General features: G+C 50.0%; 1 protein-coding gene across 1 annotated transcript in view; it reads left to right on the top strand.

Annotated features, from left to right (window-relative positions):
• The window catches only part of Syne3 (spectrin repeat containing nuclear envelope family member 3), an 84,942-nt gene that overhangs the window by 47,137 nt on the left and 9,906 nt on the right, over positions 1-27,899 (top strand). Inside the window, 14 exon segments of the mRNA XM_028859385.2 lie at positions 2,486-2,647; positions 3,353-3,371; positions 3,374-3,699; positions 5,339-5,472; positions 7,609-7,783; positions 10,932-11,114; positions 13,026-13,169; positions 14,545-14,679; positions 18,393-18,554; positions 18,668-18,840; positions 19,604-19,733; positions 20,645-20,803; positions 24,837-24,986; positions 26,012-26,050. Coding sequence (XP_028715218.1) covers positions 2,486-2,647; positions 3,353-3,371; positions 3,374-3,699; positions 5,339-5,472; positions 7,609-7,783; positions 10,932-11,114; positions 13,026-13,169; positions 14,545-14,679; positions 18,393-18,554; positions 18,668-18,840; positions 19,604-19,733; positions 20,645-20,803; positions 24,837-24,986; positions 26,012-26,050 — 2,091 coding nt within the window.

Below are 27,899 nucleotides of genomic sequence, written 5' to 3'. Positions count from 1 at the left end.
ATTGCTTCCCAGTGGCAAACAGCAGCATCCTCCCTCTTCCGCCTCTGAGAAGGGCTGCCTGGCATCAGGCCATGGGTCTTAGACTTTCCCCAGCCCTTTGTTGGTGACATAAATCCAAGCCACCCTGTTAATTGCTTGGGTTTTGACATTGCTGATAACTCTGCTTGCTGCAGATGGTTTAATTGTTTGGTTTAATGAGAAGGCGGAGCCCTCAGCCACTCCTTACCCTGTCACCCTCCCACTGGCTGAGCTGGCTTTGAAATGGCTGTGCCTGGTGCTCAGCTAATCTGGATCCCTGCCTGCCGCCACTCCTTGCCAGCGCCTGCTCCTCATCACACGGACTTTTATTTGCTCTGGACTTTCCTGGGTGCCAGCACCTCATCATTCACACAGGCAGTGTTACCCACCATTCATTACTAGGAGCACGGGGGGGGGGGGGGGGGGGGGAGGGTGGGGGGGGTGTTCCTTCCCACCCTCATCCATTGCCATCAGCATTAGGCTCTAAAGGTTCCTGGTAACCCGCTATGACTCATCCGTGAGCCTTTCCTGGGATTGGAGGGCGCTGTGTGTGTGCAAACCACACCACAGGAAGTGGGAGCCATTGAAGGAACTGAAGAAGCTCCAGCAACTTTCAAAGGTTGAGGACTCATCTGTGAAGGCAGTGGTCCTTGCCAAGGCTCTCCTTTGGGATGCAGGTGGTTTTTTTTTTTTTGTTTTTTTTTTTTTTTTTTTTTTTTTTTTGTTTTTTCAAGACAGGGTTTCTCTGTGTAGCTTTGCACCTTTCCTGGAACTCACTTGGTAGCCCAGGCTGGCCTCGAACTCACAGAGATCCGCCTGCCTCTGCCTCCCGAGTTCTGGGATTAAAGGCGTGCGCCACCACCGCCCGGCGCAGGTGGTTCTTACCTTGAGATTCTCAGCTCTTTCCTAAGGAGCCTGGTCCCAACCTTGGCTACCTCATCTCTAAAATGGGGAGATTTTCTTCTGTATGTTGTGCATCTTGCCGAGGTTTAATGAGCTATTATTTTTGAGGGTTTTGGTGAACAGTGTCTCGAAGGAGGGGAACTGTGCACAGACCGCCTGCCCTCTCTCCTCACTGGAGGAATTGTGACTCAGCTTCCCACAGGCTCAGAGCCTTCCAGGACATGGCCTGCTCCACGGCAAGGAGCTGAGGTCACCAACCTTCAGCTGCTACACTGTCTGGTTTCTCGTATGGCTGCTTGGCGTTGGGCTAAGAACAGCTTTTAGGTGTTTAAACGGGCAGGGGAAATTTCAAAGTTGACTATCTCATGACCTACAGAAGTGACAAGAAGTTCAGGTTCTAGGGTTCATAATGAAAGGTTTCATAGGAACAGGGCTGTTCTTTTCCACATGGTTTGGTTGCTTGCTTGGCACAATGCAAGTAACTCTCGAGAGAGTAATGGCATTAGAAGCCACAGGACAGGCAAAGCCAAAAGCATTTGGCTTGTTAGAAACAGCCTGGGGTCCCTCCGCTTGAGGGGTCCCCCTCATCCCTATGTGGGGATGGAGAATGTAGTGCCATGGTGACTGTCTGGATCTCAGCTTGGGCCCTGTGAGAGTCCTAGGCCTCCTGGCTCCAGTGTGCCCCTTAAGTAGGGGTGACCCTATTTAATGCCAATTGTTCCATCATCAGTGGTGTTAGGTTATGTATGGCTCATGAAGGCCCAGATGCACAAGGTGCGTGGCAATGAGTCCTCCGACCCTTCCCTCAACCTTCTCTGCAAACCCCTCTGTCCTACTTTGCTTCTCTATTTCTGTGATACAAACTCTGACCAAAAGCTTCCTAGGGAAGGAGAGCATTTCTTTGACTTACTGTTCTAGGTCAGTGTCCATCCTTGAGGGAAGTCAGGATGGGAACTGAAGCAGAAGCCACAGAACGATGCTGCTACTGATTTGCTTTATGACTTCCTCTCTAGGTTGTGCTCAGCTACCTTTCCTATACAGCTTGGACCCCTCTCCCCCACATCCCTGGCTGTCCTAGCGGGGTGACCTTGGGCATGTCACGTCACCTCTCTGGGCCTCAATGTCCTTGTCTGTCAAAAATAAAAATGAGAGCCCCTTATGGACGGGCAGGGGAGTTTAACAGAGTTTGCATGGAACATCCTTAGCAATGCCCACAGCAGGGCGAGGTTGAAGGGAGGGCAGGAACAAGGGCTCGTAGGGACAGTGTTCTGTGGCTGTTATTGTTGTTGGTGTTACTCCTGTACCCTAGCTAAGTGGCGTTCCTCAGACATAGCAGGAAAGAATGCCAGCTGTAGGCTTGACCAGGCCAAGTGCTGGCATGTGTGTGACTCCAGGTCTGGTCCTGACTCCAGCATCCCTGATGTGCGCGCTCACACCTCCATATAGATGCCTCCCGACTCCCTGCCAAGCCAGTGATTGTTCCCTGGCCTTAAAGAGCCCCAGCCACAGGCAGTGGGCTCCTAGCCAGGCTGGGGACCCTCATGACAAGCAATTTCTCCTGCAGCATAGGGTGGATCTCCTGACCCAGGTGGCCCAGGAGCATGAGCAGTACCAGGAGGCTGTGACCGAGTTCCAGCTGTGGCTGAAGGCAGTGGTGGAGAAAGTGCGCAGCTGTCTGGGGCGGAACTGCAAGCTGGCTGTGGAGCTTCGCCTCTCTGCATTGCAGGTAGACCACTGTGACCCAACCAGGACACTGTCCCAACTAGGGCGTCTTGAGACCTTACATGTTGCAAGTGGGGATATCAGTTTCCACTTCAGACACAGACACCCACAACCCACAGCACAGACTCCTGGAGAGAGAGTCCAGGGATCCAGTACAAAACATTTGGTGTGGTGGCTGACAGAGGGGACACGTGGACCTATAAGATTCCAGTAGCCTGGTCTAGACCCATGGGTCTAGAGGATTGGAAGTTTAAGGCCATTCTTAGCTATATATCGAGGCCACCCTGAGATACATTGGCCACACACACATTCTCCCTCTATCTGTACAGATACAGTGATATAGATAGACATGCATCTAAAACCTAAATAGGTATCTGCACACACACATACTGTGAGGCTCAGTGCCCCTTGAGTCTTTGTAGCCCCATGGCATATTTTGCTGATGGCTTCAAGTTGGTTTGTTGTTGTTGGTTTTTTTTTTTTTAAAGAAACATTAGCAAATGCCACACAGTGCTGAAGACATACATGTCCAAAAGAGGCATTCTCCTGTGAGTGCTCAATGGCTTGGAAGAAACAGGAGGGAACTGTTCCCATCTCACAAGTCCACGTTACCTAGGGCAGACAGTCCACCCCTGGCACGATCCCCAGATCTGCTCTGAGAACACAGCTAACCTCTGTTTTCCTGCTGTCTCCCCGTCATCCTGGACAGGACATCGCCAAGGATTTCCCCAGGGCGAGGAGTCTTTGAACAGGTTGGAGGAGCAGGCTGAGGATGTCATCCGGAACACCTCTCCTTTGGGTGCAGAGAAGATCTCGGGGGAGCTGGAGGAGATGCGGGGGGTCCTGGAGAAGCTGAGAGTCCTCTGGAAGGAGGAAGAAGGGAGGCTGCAGGGTCTGCTCCAGTCCAAGGGGGCCTGTGAGCAGCAGATCCTGAGGCTGGAGGCAGAGCTGGGAGAATTCAAGAAAAGCCTTCAGAGGTTGGCCCATGAGGGCTTGGAGCCCACGGTGAAGACAGCCACAGAAGATGAGCTGGTAGCCCACTGGAGGCTGTTCTCGGTAAGGACAGGGGTGCGCTGGGCCTCAGGTGGCCACTTGGAGAATCGGAATCGGCTTTAGGCATGCTCTCTGGTGTGCCTGATCCTTTGGCACCCGAGTTCCCTGAAAGGGCCATTGAGAAGGCAGGTGTTTATTCCCATTTCAAGAAGGAGAAACTAAGGCCCCAGATATTTCCCCCCTTGCAGTCCCTAAAGGCACAAAGTAAGTTGGTGGCTGACTCGGCATTGGGATGAGGGACAGACGTTCTGGCCAGGGAGCGGCGAGGTTAGAGGTGGATGGAAGCTCACGGTGGAGAGACGATGTGAGGCAAACACAGGGCAGGCTCTGGGGAGGGAAGGCAGCGTGGGCGCCTACCCACTCGGGAAGTCTTAGTCACCTTTGTGTCCCTGTAACAAAACGGCCGAGGTGAACTTAGGAGGAGCAAAGGTTTGCTGTGGCACATGCTCTGGAGGTGCCGGTTGAGGTCCAGCGACTGCATTTCTCGGGGCCTCTGCCAGGGACAGCGTGTCGTGGTAAGAGTCTATGGCAGAGTAAACCATCACCTCTTAAGCCAGAAAGTAGGGCCCGTGAGGAAGACAAGACAAGCAGGCCCTACGGACCCCTTCCATGGCACACCTCCGAAGACCTAAGGACCCCCTGGGCCCCTCCTCCCAAAAGCTCCCAGTACCACTGCCAGCACTGTTCAAACCGCGGCAGGAAGCGTGCAGACAGGTTTTAGATCAAGCTGTCCAACACTCCCCAACCCCTTACTTTATTGTTAATATCACGATTTGGTCGAAGGAAACACTTGAAGCTGGTGCTGAGGCTCAGTGGTAGAACTTACCTAGCTTGCATGGGACTCCGGGTTCCATCCCTAGCCCCTCAAGTGGGAGGGCATTAAAGGAAAAAATCTTAAAAAAAAAAAAAATAATAAAAGTGGCCCTGACTGCTCTTCTGCCCCACCATGGTGCTAAGGTTTTCTTGAACATCCTTTATGTATTCGGGAGCTTTTCCGCCCAGCCTCCCAGCAGGCCAGGTCGCACTGCATCTTTCTACAAGGGGGACCAGGTGTCCTCGAGGGCCACCTGCTTCAGTCTGAGTTGGAGCCTGGTGCAGAGGTTGAGAGTGGGAACTAGCCTGTGCGGGTTCAGGCAGGTTCCTCTCCTTTCTCCTGGGCAGCTTTTGGGACACGGTTTTTGCTTCAGGTGTATGTGAATTGGGAATAATGGCAGTAGGGCCAGAGAAAAGTGTTTGGCGCCTAAAAATGTCGATGCTTAAGAAGCTCTTAGTGTGAGTCCAGCTTGCTAACCAATAGTCCGCGTTCCCGAAATCCCTTCTGTTGGGGCTTTCTTCTTCATCGTCGTCCTTTTTGTTAGTGTTGGGGATTGAACCCAGGTGGGGGCCTGCAGTTTAAGATATCCCAGAACCAAATGGGAGCAGTTACAGTAGACTGGAGCATTTGTCACAGTGTCGCTGTGAAGAAGATGACACCATGTGTAGCCAGGCTGTTACAGGGAAGGGATCAGAGGCTGAGCCTAAGGGTAAGATCCCGCAGTCCGTGCCCTTGGTGACCAGGTCCTCCAGCCTCTTCTCAGCCCCTGCACACACACTGTCACTCCCCTCAGGAGCCTCACCGGCGTCTGGGTGTCCTGTCTTGCAGGGGACACGGGCCGCACTGGCTTCAGAGGAGCCCCGTGCAGACCGGCTACAAACTCAACTGAAGGAACTCGTCACCTTCCCCGACCTACAGTCACTCTCCGATAGCGTGGTGGCCGCCATTCAGGAATATCACAGGTACCCAGGGAGGCTGAGGGCAGGCAGGACTATGAGTGGGCGGGACTCAGGGTGCTAGATACTTGTCACCCTGTGTGTGGAGGATGGGCTGTCTGGGGGTGGCAAGTCCTACTCACCTGAGACTTGCATTTGGCTCCCAGCAAGAGGCGTGCATGAGCATTGCTTTTCGTGGCTTGGAGGCTCATTGGCCCACCTCTGCTGGGTCTTGAGTGGCTGAGCGTTGGGAGGGCTCCACCATGCCATGTCATAAGGGAGGGCTCCTGTGTAAATGTAACCACTCCTCTGCCTCTGACCATGCTGAGACTGAGGTACCAGATCATCTCTTCAGCACTGCCTCTGCTTACCTCTCTGACCGTGGGCACAGTCGAGCTCAGCAAAGAGCAGAGTAATGGCCTCCCTCTGCAGAAATGAGCACTGCACATTTGGAGTGCTCACCTATTTTTGCCAAGAAAGCATCCTAAAAACAGTTCAGCCATCCCAATAGCACCTCTATAGTACATCTTATACCTCTGCCTGGTTATAGGGGATTCCTTCAGAGTGGACATAGGAGCTTCATCTACTGTGTCTCTCACCTACAGCTGTTTGTAGGCTCCACATCTGTAAAATTGGGATAGTGCCTAGATCCTACTGCCCAATGCTAAAGCAGGACAGACAAAGGCACAGTGGCCATGGGTCTCCTCTCCCTCAGCTTGGTCCACCCCGTTACCAGGATCAGGGCAGCTTTATCCGGTGTTGGGCCTACTATGCGAAAACTTACTTGTAGGAAGTAGCTGGGCCTGGGATGATATCTTAACTGGGGTTTGGGTTTGGATTGACTGAGCAGTACCAGGTTAGGGTCTCCACAATTTACCCCCAAGGCTTATGGTTTCCTGCTTTGAAGCTGGACTAGCTCTGTGTGAAGACAGTTCCATAGCAACCCTTTTATCCTGAGAGCCCAGCTTTCAAGGTCCCACCTTCGACAAGGGTGTGGCTATCAGAGCACGCTTCCTTTTTGTGCTCACTCTGGGGGCTGTCACAGGCTAGCTCATTCTGCAGCACTCTCTTCCAGGGTGACAAATGCCCTTGGGCTCACAGTAGCTCTGGGTCCCAGACTCACATTTTCATCCTTATTTCTTTTAAAAATTGGATTAAGCTCTTGTTTGGTTCTCAGTGGGAAGGGCAACTCCTAGCGTTCTGTTACTAGAAGCTTCAGATTGTGAATGTTCTTGGGAGCAGTGTGAGAGTATCAGAATTGTGAATGTTCCTGGGAGCAGTGTGAGGAGTATCAGAATTGTGAATGTTCCTGGGAGCAGTGTGAGGAGTATCAGAATTGTGAATGTTCCTGGGAGCAGTGTGAGGAGTATCAGAATTGTGAATGTTCCTGGGAGCAGTGTGAAGGATCGGAATGAATGTTTTGGAGCAGTAAGTAGGATTGTCAGAATGTGAATGTTCCTGGGAGTGCTGTGAAGGGCATCAGGATTATGAATGTTCTTGGGAGCAGTGCAAAGGGTATCGGGATTTTGTTTCCAGCAGCAGTATGAAGGGCATCGGGATTATGAATGTTCCTGGGAGCAGAGTGAAGGGCATCGGGAAGGATTATGAATGTTCCTGGGTTTGGTGTGAAGGGCATCAGGATTATGAATGTTCCTGGGTTCTGTGTGAAGGGCATCAGGATTATGAATGTTCTGGGTTCTGTGTGAAGGGCATCGGGATTATAAATGTTTCTGGGTTCTGTGTGAAGGGCATCAGGATTATAATGTTTCCAGCAGCAGTGTGAAGAGCACTGTGTTACTCATTCTTCAGATGAGGAAACAGGGCCTTTGACAGAGTTAAGCCACACAAGTCACAGCGGCTCTGCCTGACTCTAGTCTCAGCTTTTCAGATACTGCAGACCCAGAGGACACACTTGTGTGTCTCATTTCCTTGAGAGCTTACAGGCCAAAGGGAGCCGAGGGTCTGTCCTCAGGAAGACCCGAGGCATGTGGTCAGTGCTGTTCTGTCTCGGCGTTTACAAGTTCCCACCTACTTCCTACGCTACTTCGTAGCAGCCCATGTGTTGGGAGGGCATTCCCTGCCCTGGCAGCCTGGGCAGAGGCCTTACCCCGGACTGATCTCACTCTCTCCTCTCTGGATCTGTGCCCTGCGCTGCCCTGGCAGTATGAAGGGAAAGAACGCCAGGCTCCACAATGCGACCAGGGCGGAGCTGTGGCAGCGTTTCCAGCGGCCCCTCAATGACCTGCAGCTGTGGAAGGCCCTGGCTCAGAGGCTCCTGGACATCACCACCAGCCTGCCGGACCTGCCCTCCATTCACACCTTTCTGCCCCAGATTGAGGTAACCAGGCTTTGTGGGGCCGGCGAGGCTGCTGGCCCAGTGTGTGGCACCTCAGCTACTCTCCCAGGGACAAGTGCATTTCTGAGTCCTTGAGACACCTGGATCCAGCTCACTGCTCTGTGTCAGCCAAGGACCAAGTGTACAGGAAGGGTCACCGCTTGTTATCAGCGGCAAAAGTCATCCTTAGTCCTCGGGTAAAGCCAAAGCCTGGTGTGACTTGCATGGATCTTCTCGAAGCTACGTGGAATTTTGTCTCCCTTGGGGATCCCACCACAGGTAGAGGATTAATGATTTTACAAGAGAGCAGTGTAGCAAGCCATTGCCTTCACTGTGTCTTCAGGGACAGCCTGACCAGTGGGAACATCACACACAGAGGTGGTCAGGTCGATCTCGTGGCTCGACAGAGTCATCTGGAACCAGGCTCTCCTAGCTCCAAGGCAGGTCTCTTTCTGGCCTCCACTTAGCTGCCAAATAGCGAGCAGTGTTTGTTATTGGTGGGAACTGCACAGGGGCCCAAGGCCCCCCTCCATCACCGCTCTCACTCTGCCAACAAGGAGCTAAAGCCTTCCTGGGAAGCTTTCATCTCATTGGTTGGGCAGGTCATGTGACCGTCCTTTAACCAGTGCCTGGCTGTATGTAGATGGTGAAATTGTCATGACTGGCTGGAGCAGTAACACTAACAATTCTAGGCCTTCAGCTGGGCACACAACAAATGTTGACTGTTTGGAGAAAGAGGAACGGTTACAGGGAGAGCATGTGGCGGCATCTGCCCCAGAATCCCTCAACACTGGGGCTTTGATTGGCTCATAAACCCCGCTTTATGCTACTATTGAGCTCTCAGTCCATGAGATGCTCTTGTGTCCAGGGAGTCTCAGACACACAGAGCAGAGAGAGGCATGAAAATGTGCCGGGCGTCAGCCTCATTTTATATTAGTTTTTGTTCTGATTATAAAAACATGCGTACATTACCTCAAAAATGTAAAGATTTCTGGAAAATTAAACAAAGAGTACCCACCATCCCACAAAGCATCATCAACATATGGGACAGTTCTCCCTCACTGCTGTGGCTCCTGGGTGTTGCCAGGAGAATCTTTACTCCGGGTTGACCCGCTTCCCTGGAGAACACTGCTCAGCCTGCAGCTTGGAGCCTGCACGTGTGTGAACTGAGACGGATGCTGGGAATCACTTGGTTGCTCTTTCTCCTTATTCACTGAACCAGGAACTCACTGGTGTGGCTAGTCTTGCTAGCCAGCTTGCTTTAGGGATCCCCCACCACCTCTGCCTTCATAAGCTGAAACTACAGTTGGGCCACCATGCCCATCCAGCATTTATTTGGGTTTCTTGGGTTTCAAACTCAGATCCTCAGGCTTGTTCAGCAAGCACCCCAATTGTTGAGCTGTCTCCCCAACTTCAATCTCTCCCTAATTATTTATGTTATTGAGTTATTTTTAGTTTTTGAGACAGGGTCTCTCTCACTTTGTAAGCCTGGCTAGCTTGGAACTTACTATGTAGACCAGGCTGGTCATGAACTCACAGAGATCCACTTGCTTCTGCCCTCCAAATGCTGAGATCGGAGATGTGTACCATCAAGCCCAGCTCCATAGTTATTGACAGCAGGACATGATCCTTCCTCCCAAGGGTTCAGCAGATCCCTCCTCCCATGCTTAGGGGCTGAAGGATGCTGTTTTTGTTTTTTTTTTTAAGTTGAAAAACCAATTTAATTATGTGTATGCCCATATATGGGTATGTACATGTGAGCACAGGTGCCCGAGGAGGCCAGGCAACAGATCCCCCGTGAAGCTGGAGTTGCAAGTGGATGCTGGGAATTGAACTCAGGTCCTCTGCCACAGTAGTGTGCTCTCTTAACCACTATGCTATCTCTGTGGCTCTGGTGATCATCTTTCTAATTTTTTTTATTTTATTATTTTTTGTGTGTAGGGATGTTTTGCCTATGTGTGTATCTATGTACCACTGTGTGCCTGGTGCCCACAGAAGCCAGATGAGGGTATCAGATCTCCTGGAAGGAGAATTACAGACACTAGTCAGATATTCTGGAGGTGCTGGGAATCGAACCCAGAGCTGTGTGCCCAGCCTCTGATGGTCGCCTTTTTTAGACAATCCTCATGAGCATCTATGAAATGATCTCAAATGAAATTTGTGTGTACTACAAACCTCAATTTTAGGTCAGAACATCCTAAACCTGTCCTTTTATTTAATGAAATCCATCCAGATTTTTTTCATGTGATAGACAGAAAATCTAATTAATTTACAGTTTTTGTGTATTTAGGATCATGCCATACAGCTGTGGACTATGATGTGATGGCTCATGTTTATAATCCCAGCACTGTGGAGACAGAGGCAGGAAAATTACTGTGAGTTCAAGACCAGCCTAGGCTATGTAGTAATCCACAGACCAGCCTGAGCTCCAGAATAAAACCTTATCTTAAAAAATAAAAAATTCTATTGTCTCATAGTTCTCAAGGCCAGAAGTCCAAAGCAAGGTGTGTTTCCAGGAAGTCAGAATCTGTTGTTGATGGAGGGTCACTGTGGAAAAGTGGTTCTCAACCTGTGGGTTGCGACCCCCATCTGATATCCTGCATATCAGATATTTACATTACAATCCCTAGCAGTAGCAAAATTACAGTTATGAAGTAGCAACGAAAATAATTTTATGTTGGAGGAGGGGTCACCACAACATGAGGAACTGTATTAACGGGTTGCAGCGTTAGGAAGCTTGAGAACCACTGGTGTAGACGCATGGAGGATCAAGCCGGTGAGGTGTGGAAGGTCAGCTCTGGGGCCCCAACTTAGAAGCAACAGGCAGGCAGAGCTGTGGTCCAGGTGAGAGAGGCTGAGCCTGTGCCATAGCTGGTGGTGGTGACGATGGAGGGGGCACGGGTTTCCCAGACAGGAAAGGGGATGACGTGTTCCTTGGCCTTTGATAATGAGATGGGGGAGGGTGGGTAAGAGAAAATCAACATGGATCCTGAAATTCAGGAGCTTCCGATGTATTCCCACCTGTCTGCTTCTGTTGTGCCGGCTCTCCAGATGCCTGCAGTCACAGTTCCTGCGCACTCAGCAACAGTAGGAATTGTGAGCTTGGGCCTGCTTGGCTGTCGGAGGTGCATGGGTACCTTGTCTCCCACAGGCAGCCCTGGCAGAGAGCTCCCGGCTGAAAGAGCAGCTGGCAATGCTGCAGCTGAAGACAGACTTGCTGGGTAGCATCTTCGGCCAGGAGAGAGCAGCTGCTCTCCTGGAGCAGGTGGCAAGTTCTGTGCGGGACAGAGACTTACTGCATAACAGCCTTCTGCAGAGGAAGAGCAAACTACAGGTGAGCACCAGCCGCTTCACCCTGGAGCTTGGCCAGGGGGACGGGCCCATCCCTTCTTGGTATTCTGATTTCAGCTCCACCCCTGCCCAGTGGCTCTGGATGTATGCCTCTGTTTCCCACGATCTCAGGTGCTGTGTCTATGGGCAGGGCAGGACTCTCATGTGACCCCTCTCACTGGCTCCCTAGTCACCTGTCTGCTGCTGGTCACTTCTAACCCCGTTCCCTAGGTTTCAATCAAGCCACACTGTCTTCTGCAGAGCTGATGGACAAGCAAAGGTGGGGGGTGGGGTGGGGGAGATGGTTCAACCAGTGAAGGTGTTTGCTGCTCATTCTCTACCAGATTTCAACCCCCAGGGCCCAGATGGTACAGTTGTCATCTGACCTCCACCTGTTGATGGGTGTGCACATGCATGTGCATACACACACACACACACACACACACACACACACACACACGTAAATTAAATGTAATAGAAAATGCAGATACAAGCATTTTCTAACCTAAGCAACCATGATCCTAAGAGTGAATGTAGGCAGAGTTTTTCACCGTGACCACTGGCCAGCTCCCAAATCACCATGCAGACTTAATATTAATTATAAATGAGCAGCTGATAGCTTAGGCTTGTTACTAACTAGCTCTTGGAACTTAAATTAACCCATATTTCTTATCTACTCTCTGCTACGTGGCACTACCTCTTTTCACCATGGCATGTTCATCTTGCTTCTCTCCGTGTCTCCTGGCAACTCCTCCCTCTTCTCCCCGGGGCTCTCTTTTTGTCCACAAGTCCCGCCTAACCTTTTCCTGCCTAGCTATTGGCCAGTCAGCTCTTTATTAACCGATGAGAGTAATACATATTCACAGTGTGCAAAAAGATTGTTCCACAGCAAGTGAATATTATTAATGGCGTGCTTCTGACTGCAGTAAGTCAAAGCAATGCCTTGGCACTCTGCAGACAGCCGGTTCTAGCTGCCAAATGTTTGCTGAGCAGCCAGTAATGATGATGATAATAATAGCTACGGTCTACAGGTGTTGGCTCGGGGCCAGGCGCCTGTTAATCTTTGTCCAGCTGACACTATGGGGGAGGTGCTGCCCGTCTCCCTGATTTACAGGTGAGGAGAGTCTGTCAGGTACCTCATGGTGGAGGGGTCAGGGTTCAGGCTGTGTCACTTGACCCCAGGCCAGCAATCTCACTTCATCAGCATGATAAGACAGGGTTGCCAGAGCTGGGGGAACCAGAAAGGAAGTCAAGTCTCCACTCTCAAACCATGGCGGCGGCTGGCGGAGACAAGCACACACAGACAGTTACAGGAGGTGTCTGCAGAGCGGTCTCAGCAAAGCTCCAGATCATGGTTCTCAACCTTCCTAATGCCTCAACCCTTTAATACAGTTCCTCATGATGTGGTGACCCCCAAGCATAAAATTATTTTTGTTGTGACTTCTTAAACTGTAATTTTGCTACTGTTATGAATCATAATGTAAATATCCATGCTGTCCAATCATTTTAGGTGACCCCTGTGAAAGGTTCATTTGACCCCAAAAGGGTTTCGAACCAAAGGTTGAGAACCTCTTGTCTACAGGCTGCTGCTGCAATGGCCCAGGCAGTAAAGATGCCAGTGTCTGTCAGTTGGCCCAACTCTGCCTCTGTAGCAGAGAATGATAAGGAAATGAGTAGGCGGGGGCCGTATCAACAAACCTTATCTACAAACAAGCTTCTGGAGAGATTTGGTGTGTGTGGGAGAGCTGTTCTTGAGGACCATGGCTAAAGTGAGGTAAGAGAACACTAGAGTGGCCCACCAGGAAGTGTTTCCTGGAGGAGGTGATCAGGCGCAGTATAGAGAGCAGTCCAGCCCAGAGTCAGGTCTTCCAAGGTGGCCCTGAGGAAAATGCTTCACTTGTAGTTCTCTTTGCAGAGCCTGCTCGCCCAGCACAAGGACTTCGGGGTGGCCTTTGACCCCCTACACAGGAAACTCCTAGACCTCCAAGCCAGGATCCAAGCAGAGAAAGGGCTTCAGCGGGACCTTCCTGGAAAGCAGGTTCAGCTCCTAAGGTTGCAGGTGAGGCGTGACTGTCATCTGGCGCACGGTTGCCTGCGCGGGAGCGCCTCCTTCTGGCAGCAAGGTGCAAAGCAGTCACCAGCCTGAGCCCAAGGTTCTTCCTGGGGATCTGACTTGGGTCTCAGTGGAACCTTCGCTTTTTCAGCTGACAGTTCCTGGCCCCAGCGGGGCTGTTAGCACCCCCGAGCCGCTGAGTCGAGTCTATCTGAGGGACAAGCAGTTCTTTTGTTCGCCCCTGGGTTCCGAAGTCTGAACAGCAGCACTCAGTTCAGTTCTATTTGGTTTGGTACTCCAGCTGATGGGGCGGTGCCTTCCACATTCAATGTGGGTTTTCCCTCTTTGGTTAATCTTATTTGGAAACACCCCCATAGACACCTAGGGGTGTCTCCTAGATGACACAAATCCAGTCAAGTTGACAATTGAGATTAACTGTCGTATGAACTATTTTTGGTGAGTCCAGAGACTTTCAGTTGAATAAACCAATTTTGTGATTAGGAAGATATGTTTTATATCATGTGTGGACTGCATGCAGGCGGGTCATTGGTAATCGCCAGCCAGCTGAGGAGCTTTACTGGTTTTTATCATGCACATGACACTGTGTTTATTGTTTCAAACCCAAACACCATTCCTGTATAAGCTGACAGCATTCTCTGGAAAACATTAAGCATGGTACATTTGAGGCTTTAACACTGAAGTGGGTATAATTCTTCATAACAGCCAATGGTCACCAAATGAGAGTCCAGACGTGAGTTTCTTTCCCAAGATGCTGTCTGGTCTTTCCTATAGTTTATTTTAATAATGCCCCAGGATATTTGTGTCTGAATTTTAAAGATTCATTTCCCCTTAAAAGGAATCTATTGGACCACCCATAGAGAGAACATGCTATCCTGAGAACCCCAACCAGGGACTCTCCCACTCAGAGTCCCTACCCCACTGGGCCTCCAGGATGGAGGGTCTTCTGGATAGAGGGTCTTCTTGGATGGAGGGTCTCCTGGGATGGAAGTGTCTTCTGGATGGAGGATTTTCTGGGATGGAGGGTCTCCTGGATGGAGGGTCTTCTGGGATGGGGTTTTTTTGGATGGAGGATCTTCTGAATGGGGGGGGTCTTCTGGGATGGAGGGTCTTCTGGATGGAGGGTTTCCTGGGATGGAGGGTCTCCTGGATGGAGGGTCTTCTGGATGGAGGGTTTCCTGGGATGGAGAATTTTCTGGGATGGGTAGTCTTCTGGAATGGAGCGTTTTCTGAAATGGAGGGTCTTCTGGATGGAGGGTTTTCTGGGATGGAGGGTCTTCTGGATGGAGAGTTTTCTGTGATTGAAGGGCTTCTGGATGGAGAAGCAGGTGGCCAAGCTCACTTGTTCTTCTCTCTATCACAGGGCCTGCAGGAAGAGGGTCTCGATCTGGGGACACAGATAGAGGCTGTGAGGCCTCTTGCCCAGGAGAACTCTAACCACCAGCACAAAGTGGACCAGATTTCCTCTGACCAGCAAGTCCTGAAGAGGTCCCTGGAGGTAAGGGACCAGTGAAGGGCCTAAGCAGCGAGGACCAGGTCTTAGAATCCTACACTCCTGGGTCCTTTCTCCTTCCATCCTCTGTTCCTTCCAACCTCTCTTTCTTCTCATCCTCGTTTGTGTAGCTTCTGGTGTTGAGCTATTTCTGTATGCCGGCTGCTGTTCTGGGCTCCCGTGGTGGAGGCAGCTCACACTGACAGACAGGGCCCTGCTTTCCTGGGGACTGGGTGGATGGGACAGTGAATCAGCGAGTGAGTGAGTGATGCCAGGCTTTCACATTGTGACGAGGGCCACAGATGGAGAACAGAAAAGGCTGCCTTGTCTCCTCTGCCTGAGTGGGTACACAGTTGTTTGTGTCCACAGCCCTGGTGGCCTCAGAGCCTTGTTTTCAGCGCCCTCTAGTGGTCCTCTGAGCACTTTCTGGTGCACAGGATTGATTCTACTTCCTGCAGTCTGATGGATGCTCAGAACCCCGGACTTCTCGACAACTAACTGAGACAAGAAGCTATGCAGGCTCCAGGCTCCCTACACACCCTGATTTAGACAGGCTTGGGTCATCCAGCTTTTTAATTAAGCCTCAGGGAGTTCAAGCAGATCCCTGGCCACACCTCAAGAAAATTCAGTGCTAGGCTAACTTCTTCAGCCCACCTGGCCCTGTCCACCCCGTTTCCATAGCAAACACCTTCTTTACCACCCTGAAGCTAACAGGTGGGCACACCACTCTCACAGACAATCTAGAAATGTCTAGAATAGAAAGAAACTCTTAAAGAGGCATTATAATCAAGTCATACATAAGTGGCTACAGATAGCTCTGGTCATAGGAGAGGTCAGGAAATATTCCCTTTATGTCACCATCACTGATGTCACATCAGGCAGCATGGCCAGTGGTACCTCTAAGGAGTGAGATAAAGTCTTGACCAAACCAAAGCAAAGCCCTTTGTGTATAGGACAGGTGTGCTCCCAGACAAGCCAGTGGCCTTGTTAGAACTTCAGAGACCTCCTTGCACCCGTGTGTGGAGTTAGACCCTGTCTCAGTTAGGGTTTCTATTGCTGTGAAGAGACACCATGACCACAGCAACTCTGATAAAGGAAACATTTAATTGGGGCTTGATTTCAGTTCAAAGACTTAGTCCATTACATCATGGTGGGACATGGCAGTGTGCAGGCAGACATGGTGCTGGAGAAGAGGCTGAGAAGTCTACATCTTAATCTTCAGGCCACAGGAAATGAACTGGGTCTACACTGAGCATAGATGGAGCATCTGAGACCTTAAAGTCCACCCACACAGTGACACACTTTGTCCAACATGGCCATACTTCTTCCATCAAAGCCACACCTCCTAATAGTGCCACTCCCTATGCGCTCATGGGGGCCAGTTACATTCAGACTACCACAGAGCCCAACCCCAGGCCATGGCAAATAGGCTTTTAATCACTGTGGATATGGGTGGGCATGAGGCAGTTTTGTGGCATGTGGGGCAGTTCTGTCTCCCTCCCTCCATGGAGTAGGAACACCTTATATTGTCTGCTACTTTTGGTTCCCGCTCCACTCTCAGCCCCAAATGCTTCCACAGGAGTCTCCAGGAAACAGATGATGCCATACTCCGAGGACCTAAGGAGCCCTGTTGGCCTAAGCGACTCCTTGGGTCTGGATGAATTCACTAATTCTGCTCAGTAAACTTGCATCTGTAGTCTCGGGGATAAAGGAAGGGGATAGAGAGATAGGGCACTGTTCTAAGCTTCTAGAAGCCCCTAGAACTCCAAATGTCAGCCCCAACTATATCCAAATGATGAGCTAGGCCAGTCATTAGAGGACATATTTAATGGGTGTCATTAGTGGTCACAAGAGGGTGACATCCCATCGTGCTTCTGTAAAGGGAAACTGTCCCCCTTATTCAGACATTCAGCGCTTGTTAAGTCTAGTGAGTGTAAATTCTCCCTTCCCTCACAGCCAAGTGGCCTTCATGTCCTGTCGTCCCTGACAGAATGTCTGACAAAGACAGCATTAGAAAGGTTTTCTTTGCCTCACAGTTCAGGGAACCACAGCGGCAGGAGCTTAGAGCAACCAATCTCACTGCATCTTCAGTCAGGAAGTAGAGAGAGATGGACTCTGGAGCCCTGTGCAGACCAAGCTGGCCTTGAACTCACAGAGATCCAATTGTTTCCAGTTTTCTCCATTTTCACGTAGTCCCGGGCCCCAGCCCGTGGAGTAGGGCAGCTCACATTTATGGAACTTCTCACCTCAGTTAACTGAACCTAGACAATCGTTTAGAGCCTTGTTTCCATGGTGATTCTAGATCGGGTCAAGGAAGATTAACTATCACATCCACAGGGAGCATGCTCCTGTGTCAGAGGCCACACGTCCCCATGGCAGGAAGCCGTTGAGGTGGTTAGTATTGGTACCCAGGTCCTGGCACTGAGGATGCAGAGGAGCAGGGATTAGAAAACATTTGAGGCCATCTTTGATGGGTTGCTGAAAGTAGGTGCGGTATGTGGGATACTGAACCACCCCACCCCCAAACCCCATTGGGCATATAGCCCCTTGGCAGGGTCCTGGCATCCCTATCTCTGCAGTGATTTTTTTTAAAAGACAGGGTCTTTGGAAGCCCAGCACAGAGGCATGAGACCTTCAGGGTAATGCCGTGAGAACAGTGGCAGAGGGCCGGAGTCTGAATGGCTCATGGTGGGCTGGAAAGGGGGGCTCAGAGAGTCCCAGCAAGGGGGGCAGAAGAATGGAGAACGGCCATCCTTCTGAGGACAGTACCTAGCTTTCCTGGAGACAGAGAAGAGAAAGGCTCATGAGTCAGACTTCTGAGAAAGTAACAGGCCTAGGAAATGGGATCCAGGGATAGAGCCCCCACCCCCCCCCACCCCCACCCCGCGCCAAAAAAAAAAAAAAAGGAAGGTAGCTTTGAAAACCTCTATACAGAGTCAGTCATATATAGAAAAGAAAGCATGTTGCCATGGCTCCATGAATCTTAAAGAACAAACAGACCCATGTAAGGGCCCCAGACAAAACCTAGGGTGACACCAGCCTGCCCCATGCCCCACCCCCAAGTACTGTCCATCGCTTACCCTCAGCCCTGACCTCAGAGTTGTTTGCTCCACCCCTCCACACAATGCTTGCGGATTCCTCCACAATGCTGCGGCAGGGGGGGGGGGAGTCACAAGCTGCCCATTCTTTTTAAAGACTATTTTTATTTATCCTTTGACAATTTCATACATGTAAACAATAAATCTTATCATATCCACCCTACTCCCCCCTCCCACTCCTTCTGGACCATCCCCAACATGCCTCCCCACCTTCATGCCCTCTTCTTTTTTTTTTTTTTTTAATTGTTGTAATCCACTGAGTAGTTAGTGCTGCCCACATGGGGATAAGTGTGGGACCATAATAACTCCTCATCCCCCAAGAGTCTGCAGCTGCCAACCACTCCTCAGGTAGAGGTGAGGCCTCATGAGCCCCTGTCTTATCCAAGCTGTGGTATTAACCGGCTTGGTTTTGTACCGGTAACTGCAGCTGCTGTGAGTCCGAGTGTTTACCAGCCATATCATGTCATAGCATCCTTCCCATCCTCTGGCTCTTACATCCTTTCTCCGCCATCTCCCGTGATGGCCCCTAATACTTGTGGGGGGCATGGTCTGGGTATCATCTGTGGGGTATCATCTGCAGTCTGCCTCAAGCAGCATTCAGACCTCCTGGCTCTGCCGCAGGACCTTGTGGACAGGTGTCAACAGAGCATCCGAGAACACTGCACCTTCAGCCACCGGCTCTCAGAGCTGCAGCAGTGGATCACCATGGTCACCCAGATGCTGGAGACACACCAAGGGGATGTGCATCTGTGGGATGCTGAGTCCCAAGAGACTGGAGCTGAGGTAAGGTGCTGGGTCCTTCTCTCGCCTGCATTCCCTTCAAGCATTCTGGGGGACCTTCATACCGGGGTACAGTACCTCACATGTGTATATATGTCCATCCATGTGTCCCACAGAGGCTGCTGGCTGAAATTCCAGAGAGAGAGGTCCAGCTGTCCCTGCTCCAAGCACTGGGCCAGCTTGTGATGAAGAAGTCTTCCCCAGAGGGGGCGGCCGTGGTCCAGGAGGATCTGAGGAAGCTAATGGAGTCTTGGCAGGCCCTGCGGCTGCTAGAGGAGAATCTGCTGAGGTAAGGGTCTTCTTTGCTCCCCCTTTGTCCCAGACAATGCCTCCTCATCACCTAGGGTCCCTAGAGCTGCTGACTAAAGCTGAGATGTATGCCAGGCATGGTGCCAGGAATCTGGGGATATCCCATCTTTGGTCCAGTTAATGATTCTGGTAGGGTTCTGAGGATTGGAGAATGTCCCTCACTGGGGAGTTAGCCTCCATCCTGTTCTTGCCTGAGCTTACTTCTTAGCTGCATCGATAGGTCTATGTGCCTTGCTGGTATGGTAAGGTGGGTTTATAGTAAGAAATGGCATGATGTGCCTGGGAAGCCTTCTGATGGTCCCCAAAGGTGGCTGCTAAGTTCTTCTTCTTCTTCTTCTTCTTCTTCTTCTTCTTCTTCTTCTTCTTCTTCTTCTTCTTCTTCTTCTTCTTCTTCTCTTCCTCTTTCTCTTTTCCTCCTCCCCTCTCCCTTCCTCTTAAGATTTATTTGTTTATTATGTATACAGTGTTCTGCCTGCATGTATGCTTGCAGACCAGAAGAAGGCACCAGATCTCATTACAGATGGTTGTGAGCCACCATGTGGTTGCTAGGAATTGAACTCAGGACCTCTGAAAGAACAGTCAGTGCTCTTAACTGCTAAGCCATCTCTCCAGCCCCAGCTGCTAAGTTCTTAACTATGGTGAATCTCCCAAGTTTCCTTGGTGCCCCGGTACTATTGCTTCTCCTGGGACCTGATGAATGCTCAGCACATGGCTGCCTTGAGTAAGTATATTTTTCTTTCCAGTCTCATCAGAAACCAGCAGCTGCAGAGGACAGAAGTGGACACGGGGAAGAAACTACTCTTCACCAACAACATACCGAAGTCTGGCTTTCTCATCAACCCCCAGGACCCTATTCCCAGGCATCGGCATGGGGTGAGTCTCACAGGCTTTGGGAGAAAGGTCAGATCCCATGCCAATCAAGGAGGTGGGCACCTCCATCACAGCTCCCTCCCTGCCCTGGACCATGTGCTTAGCTCATAGGATGCATCTACTTTCTTGTTACTTGCCTCCAATATGACCTCAGAAGTAATCAATTGCTAAAGGACTGAGGGTCTTTGGGGATCTAAGGTCTCAGAGGTCCCAGATCAAATTAGAAGGTAGGAACATCCCTGGACAAGACTGCCCCCATTATCTGAACCCTGCAGCAGCCTGTGTTAGGAGAGGACTGGGCTTTAAAACTTACCCCAGATAGCAAACAGGTTGGAGATGCAGGTCCTGACCCAGTAGCCTGATTCTACATGGCTAGCAAGCACTAGGCACATGATCTGGAGGGAGCATAATTTCAAGATACCGGGATGCAGCTGCAGGCTGCACCAGGGAGGTGGAGGGGAGAAGCTCAACCTTCAAGGAGCCTGTAGAACTGGAAACCAGGACTCTCCAGCCACATCAGGGAAGAGTTGGGCACCACCAAGGGATAGGGAAGGACTTAGCTGGACTGGCTTTCATTTCACCCTGCCCACATCTCCACAAGAATGGAGGAAAGATGACCGCTGGGTAGGTGTCCTGGTTAAGGATGATGACTACTGGGTAGGTGTCCTGGTCAAGGATGATAACCACTGGGTAGGTGTCCTGGTCAAAGATGATGATGACTTCTGGAGCTCCAGAGAGGTGATGGTGAGGGATGCTCTTGGCTCCTAAATGTGGATGAATAGAGGCCCATTCATCATCCTTCTGAGCCTCTCCTATGCCCTCCAGGTCCCCAATCCTCATCTTCAGCTTTGGTGGGATCCTCGGGTCCATGACCAGCAGGCCTTTCTCACATCTAAACACATGCTTGCCTGCAGGCAAACCTACTGGAAGAGCATGACCTCCATGAAGATCACTCCCAGCTCCTGAGGGACTTTGAACAGTGGCTGCAGGTGGAAAACTCCAAGTTAGTTGGAATCATCGCAATGAGAACAGCCACAGCCAAGGACTTGAGGACCAGAAAGATGAAGCTGCAGGTTTGTTCCAAGGAATGATCCCTAATTGGGTTCATACCACCAGAAGTTCCTCAAATGAAGAAGTTCATGCTTAATAGTCATTTGTAAGCCATCCTGAGTCTATATAATAGTTTTAAATTGTTTGGGTTCAAAGATTTTAGAACTAACTTTTCCTTGCATCTGTCCATCCATTCATCCATTAATCCATCTGTGCATCTATGCATGCATCCATCTATCCATCAATGATCCATTTATGCATGTATCCATCCATCCATCCATCCATACATACATGCATCCATCCATACATGCACCCATCCATCCATCCATCCATCCATCCATCAATGATCCATTTATGCATGTATCATCTATCCATCCATGCTTCCATCCATGCATCTATCCATCCATGCATGTACCCATCCATCCATCCATGCATGTATGCATGCATGCATGCATCCATCCATCCATGCATCTCTCCATGCATGTACCCATCCATCTATCCATCCATGCATGATCCATTTATACATGTATCCATGCATCCACCTATCTATCCATGCATGCATCAATCATCCACTTATGCATGTATCCATTCATCCCACTTTATATTTCTCTATTTGTCCATCCATGCATCTATCTATCCATCCATGCATGCATCAATCATCCACTTATGCATGTATCCATCCATCCCACTTTATATTTCTCTATTTGAAAAATATCACCACTGATGCCTTGACTCCAGTATTAGTTAGCTGCCACTGTGCCATAGGCCACCACAACATCGAGTTGCTTAAAACAATAGCTATTGTTTAATTCGTGACTTTGACACTTGGTGATTTGAGCTCAGCCTGGTTTCTGCCAATTCTGGGCTCAAGACACATATTCTGGACAATCTTATCTTTTGTGAGATATGGAACAACTAGGTAGCTCTGGTGGGGGGCTGGAAGTTGGTGGAGACAAACATGACATGGACCATGCGTGTCTCATTCTCATGTGGGACAGCCCAGACCACTCAATGCCTAGAATAGGAACTTGCATGCTAGTGTCACATGGATTCTTCTGTGTTCTGCTGCACAAAGTCAACAGGCTATCTCAGATTCAAGGGATGAGAAAGAGACTCCGCCCCTTGGTGTAAAGTCAAAGGTGTTGCAGGCAGGGCAGAGGGAATCACATGCTTGTATTTGGTCTGCCACTACTCTCTCCTCCATGCCTTCTTGTTAATCTTGGTCTGTTTCTATTGCTAAATACTCCAGACTGAATCATTTATAACCAACAAGAATTTCACCACTCCAAAGGCTAGAAAGTCCAAGTATCATATCAGAAACTAGCAAGGTTTCCTTCTTGTGTCATCATATGGCCAAAAGATGGAGGAGGCACAAAGAGGCAAAGGGATTTTAAAAAGGCCTTTTTGTGACAGTATTAGTCCCATCCTTGAGGGTCATTAATCCCACCCTTGGGCCAGGTCATCTCTCAAAGGTCCCATGTCCCAACACTGTCCACATGGGTTTGGGAAGGAACAATTGTTCAACCCATAGCAGGCATCAAACCCTTCTCAAGTCCACTTCCTGGATGTTTCTGTCCACTCTGCATTTTCTGTCCACTCCCTGCTTTCCTTTCTGGTGGGGTGTCACCCAGGTCATGACTCCTTCTGTAGGCAGCCATGACCCAACAGAATCACTAATCTGACCTTGACCCCCTGATGAAAACATTTTAGTATGGAGTTCAAACTTATGTCATTATCCAAGACCTCCCTCATCAAGCCCATCTTCCTCTCCTCTCTTTTTTTATATGACATCTCAGTGATAGTGTAGGGTCCAGATTTCTTCTTATTTATCCTGCTTGGCAATCATGGTGACTATTTTCATGATGTGGGGGCTTTATGGAAAAATATCTGACAAGATCTCTTAGAATATCACCTTTGCCTTGATGTCTTTTTCTCACATGTTATTGAAATCCACATTTTTTTCCTTCCCACTGTATATTTTTGTCTGTTTCTTCTGTGTATTTTTTTCCCTTGACTCAAAGTGTTGAATTCTGAATATTTTTTTTTCTGACACAACTTCCACCTGGCTAATTCTCTTCCTGGCTATGTCTCATTTGCTATTACATATGTCTATTAAGATCTTAACTTTGGTTGTCATGGCGATCAGTTTTAGAACTTCTATATGGTTCCCTTCGGTCTGGTTGGTTACATTCTCTGGCTTCCATCACATCCTTGATGAAATGTTTAAGCTTGTCTTTTAATTCTTTGAACTGTAACCCACCATAATCACACTGCCTAATAATTCTGATACTTCCAGGCATTTAGGAATATTTCTGTCACATATTTCTGCTTCTCATTCTTGGTGTCATGGATTTATTGTGATTACTTTTTGTCCTGAACAAAATATACATAAAACTAATTTGGGAGTTAGGATAGTTTCTTCCTCCAGAGAGAATTTTTTTTCTGTTTCTGAGAAGTGGGGGCTTTATGATTCTGGGACCACTGACTCCAAGTTCAAGTCTTGTAGTTCTCTGGACCACTAAGATGATCTGGAGCTAGGCTGTGAGTAAGCACACTCAAGGCCCAGATTCACTAATGGCTCCCTTTACTCTGAGAATGAGCGTGCAGGCATCTCATCTACAAAGGGAATGACGGGTCCCTTCCTCTGTAGAGCCCAGGCTTTGACTCTCACCACCTCACCCTTGGGAGGCTGCAGAAACATAGATTGGTTCAAAGCTGGTATCATTCCCTCAAGGTTGGCAAAAATCCTAAGAACAAAAGGAGGTCTGAAGAGGCCTTGCTTCTCTGGGTTCTTGTCCATCCCCAGAGCTTCTGTTGTGGCTTGGTTTTCTCTGCAGTGCTGGGGACCAAACCCAGGGCCTCAGACATGCTAGCCAAGTGCTCTGCCATGGAGATGCACTTCCACCCCCTTGAGTTTTGTCCTGACTAGCCCCCCATATTTGTTAGCCCCTTGATGGCTTTGAACACTGTGCTGTGTTCTCAGTGCATGGCTCATCCTGCTGATGGAGCTGCATATCACCAGCAAGTCTTCGCACCCACCTACCCCCAACTCAGATCTGTTTCCCACCAATGACTCCAGTCATAACAACAATGACTTCTTACCCAGCATGCACTGCGGAAGGTCCTGAGCAGCTTAGCGAGGTTCCAAACCTGGGGCTGAAGCCTAGACTCCAACCTGTAGACCCCCTCATCCACCCATTATACCACACCACCTCTCAGGACTCCTGGGAAGAGGAAGTGTCATCCCACAGGAGAGCTGTGGTCTACTTAGATAGAAAAAGTCTACCCAACTTAACACCAACTCTGCCCGCCTCAGAAATGCTAACAGAGTGGCATGTTCCACGGCGACTGCTTTGTGATGGTGGCCACTTGTGGTCCTGGAATGTCAATGGTCAAAGTAAACACTGTGGGGGTATTCTCTAAGATTCTGGATGCATAGATGAAGGCTGGAAAGATGACTCAGAAGTTAAGAGAACTTGCTGCTCTCATAAGACAACCTGGGTTCAGTTCCCAGCATCCACATGGTGGATCACAACCATCTATAACCCCAGTTCCAAGGGATCTGACACCCTCTTCAGATCTCTGCAGGCACCAGGCCTACTCATGATGCACATATATACATGCAGGCAAAACATGCATATACATAAAATAAATACTTCTGAGACCAATTTTTGAAAGAATATTTATTTTATGTGTAGGAGTGTTTTACTTGCATGCATGTCTGTGCATCACATGGGTGCCTGGTACCCTTGCAGGGCAGAAGAGAGCATCAGATCCCTCCAAACTAAAGTTAAAGATAGTTATGAGGCAACATTTGGGTGCTAAGAATTGAACTCAGGTGCCCTGCAAGAACAGCTATTACTCTTAACCATCAAGCCTTCTCTCCAGCCCTAAAAACATTTCTTTAAAAACTTGCTTGGATGAGAGTCTCGTGTTACGGGTCCTGTGTACATCTCCCAGCATGCCTCAGGTGGCCCTTGATTGGTGTACTCTTACCAGCCAGGGGGGGTTCTCGGGCCACTGGGCAGCTGAGACATAATTCTGCCTTTCCCTCAGGAGCTGGAGGCCCGAATTCCAGAAGGCCAGCACCTCTTTGAGAACCTGCTCCGTCTCAGGCCAGCAAGGGACCCCACCAATGAACTGGAAGATCTGCGCTATCGTTGGATGCTCTACAAGTCCAAGCTCAAGGACTCTGGCCACCTGCTGGTAGGTGCTGGGGGTAAAGGTTGGGGGTCCCAGGAGGCAACCATGGCTTGGAGAGACAGAGCTGAATCTAGTTCATTCTGGTGCATCCATATACCAGGCCAGTGGGACTGCTCAGAGGAAGAGAGAGACACTCTTGGGTCTTAGACGTGTGTGTTATGTCATATCATTTGTCCATCTTACCTCCCAGTGAGGCTGGAGTCTCGTGAGAGTACATACAGATCTCTTACTTCCACCATGTCAGAGTTTTATGTGCATTTCCCATTTAGGCCTATAGCCACCTTCTGCTGGAGTATCTGCACCCCATTCTCCAGAGGGGATAGCTAAGTCCCACCCCTGACCCCAATGCTAGAAGCTTGGGTCATAGTTCTTCACTGGCAGAGGCAACATTCTGTTACATCTCTGTGGTGTGGCACTGCCATAGGTTTGCATGAGTTGGAGGCCAGCAGTCCTGAGACTCAGCCCTCCCTTCCTCTGACCTTGACCTAGCACTTTTATCTCCTGGATTTCCTGTCTCCTAATAAACCATGGATAATGATAGCCTTTATTAAATGCTGTGGTCTCCTAACACACCCATCCAGGAGAGGGGTCTCCTTCCCTCTAGACGGTTGACAGCCACGTGAGACAAAGAAGTTAAGTTTCCTAGGCCCAGGAAGGAATAGGTGAGGTGGCCTCCTAGAGCCCCCTTTCAGGCCTCAGAGCCCAGAAGCCATAGCTTGGGCCACGCCAGGCTTTTCCGGCCCCACAACTGGCAGTTTGGCCACTAGGTGTCAGCCCAGTCCAAGCCAGCTAGGCCACGTCCCCAGCCCTGGCCAAGGCCATCCAGACAGTGTGCCACCTGGACCTGAAGTGTGTTAAAAAGCTCATTAAACGAAATCCCCTGCTGGCGCAGGGCTGTCCAGATGACCAGAAATTTTAACGAAATACTCCCCTGACAAAACGAATATTCTGTTACGGGTTCTGCTGGGGTTTAGGTTTTACGCGCCTAGCTGATTTTTGCCATTTCTTCCCCTTCCCTAAAATAACAGACGCAGAGTTCTCCAGGGGAGCTGACTGCATTCCAAAAGGTACGTGTCTGCCATCTGCTCCACATAGCTAGAGGGCAGAGAATGTTCAAGGCTAGAAGGCCTGTGATTCTGGGGCAGGGTGTCTGGATTTTCTAGAATGTTCCATGAGATCTGAAGAGAACCAACTTTGGGTTGTAATGGGCTGGGCCCTGAGGTATGTGTTCTCGGGAAGCCCCAGGCTCAAGGAGGGATTGACAAGTGTGCATAGATTCGCCTTGATCTACACACAGTGGAGGAGGACCCCTAGATTCGTCATCCAGACCCAGAACACACTGGAGAGTGACTGGATACTGCTTTGATTACTGTGCTAGCAGGTGTAAATCAGGACTGACCCAGGAGCCTGGACTATTCTGGGCAAATTGGATCGTGTGGCCTCTTCGGCCCTAGGGGATACATTAGAACGGGTGGTGGAGTCCTTTGTTCTACCAGGCACGTTTCCACTGGTGCCCACTGAGACTCTGGCTCTTCCCATGCTCACCACAGCTGAAGTGAGAACGGTACCAGTCACTCTAGGTAGCGCCCCCCACTGCTTGGGCTCTGTGTACCAGGACTGGTTCTTAGGGGGGGTCTCAGTTCCATGGCCTGTGCTGTGACCAAATATCCAACAGTATGTCATTGCATTGGGAGCCTGCGGCAGAGGATGTCGGTCTACTTCCTGACCAACCAGGGAGAGAGGGAGAGGAAAAGTGAGAGATCGGGGGATGGGGAAATGAAGAAGGGAGGGGAGGCAGAGGGATAAATTGAGGACTGTGACCTGGTATAACCTTCAGCCAGCTAGGCCCCACCTCCCATAGGCTCCACAACCTCCCCTTGTTAGGAACCACCAGCAGTTAAAACCACGAGCCTGTGGGGATATTTCCAGTTCAGGCCAGGACACTTGTGGCTAGAGCATCTCATTGTACCCAACACTGACACCAAGGAGCAGTCTTAGCTTGGCTCTAAGCCTGAGGGGAAAATGGCGTGAAGAAGAGCTAATGTGTCCACCAGGCATGTGACTGCTGACGGCATCGGCCCTCAGTCTCAACACTCATGCTTTAACCCTTCGTAGGGTGCCTTGGAAGAATCCCTGGGGCCTTTCTCCCCATTCCTGTCCCTTGCTGTCCCCACTGATGCCCTTGATTTCTTGTCAAACATTGACTATAGTGACACGAACCTCCAGCACACTCTGGTTAAAGAACCTGGCATCACTTCAGATCTCATTCCCCAGAGTCTAAATCCCAGGTGCGGGCACCCTGGATCCATTCCCGGCCTCTGGCAACTTCGGGAGACTGAGTGACTTGTGGATCAAGAAGGGTTTATTATGGACCAAGGCTGTGCCCGGGGCCCTTCACCAACCAGCTTTATGGCCTTGGAAAAATCACCCTGCCTGGGGGTTCCCTTTCCCATGTGTGAAATGAAAACATCAATATTGGCTTAATTTACTCCGCGAATTAATTGTGAAGACTGTGTGAACCAGAACATACCGAGGCAGACATGTCTCACCCAGGATTTCCCTCTAGTTCAGAATGATGTGAACCTCAGGGTCTAGGAAGGGGTGTCTGGAAAGGGCAGGTGACCCGGACTGCCTGGCCTGGTGGCCCCTGGTGGAAGACAGAAGTCCCAAGACCAGTGTTCAATCTGCCTGTAGTTGCTGCACTTTAAGCCCCTCCATGGTTGGAAGTCCCCATCCATGCAGCCTAGGCAGGAGTTGATCAGAGGTGTCCAACCTTTTGACACTGAGACATACCATGCAAAGAGTTTTTTCTTAAAAAAAAAAATACCCCCCCAAGAACCCCTCACAGTGTTTTAAGTAAGTTTATAGTTTTGTGTTAGACTGCATCCCTAGCTATCCTGGGGTACATGTGACATG

The sequence above is a fragment of the Peromyscus leucopus genome, chromosome 14, assembly GCF_004664715.2.
Source record: "Peromyscus leucopus breed LL Stock chromosome 14, UCI_PerLeu_2.1, whole genome shotgun sequence".
NCBI classification, from domain to species: domain Eukaryota; kingdom Metazoa; phylum Chordata; class Mammalia; order Rodentia; family Cricetidae; genus Peromyscus; species Peromyscus leucopus.
This window is presented reverse-complemented; position numbering and strand designations above follow the sequence as displayed.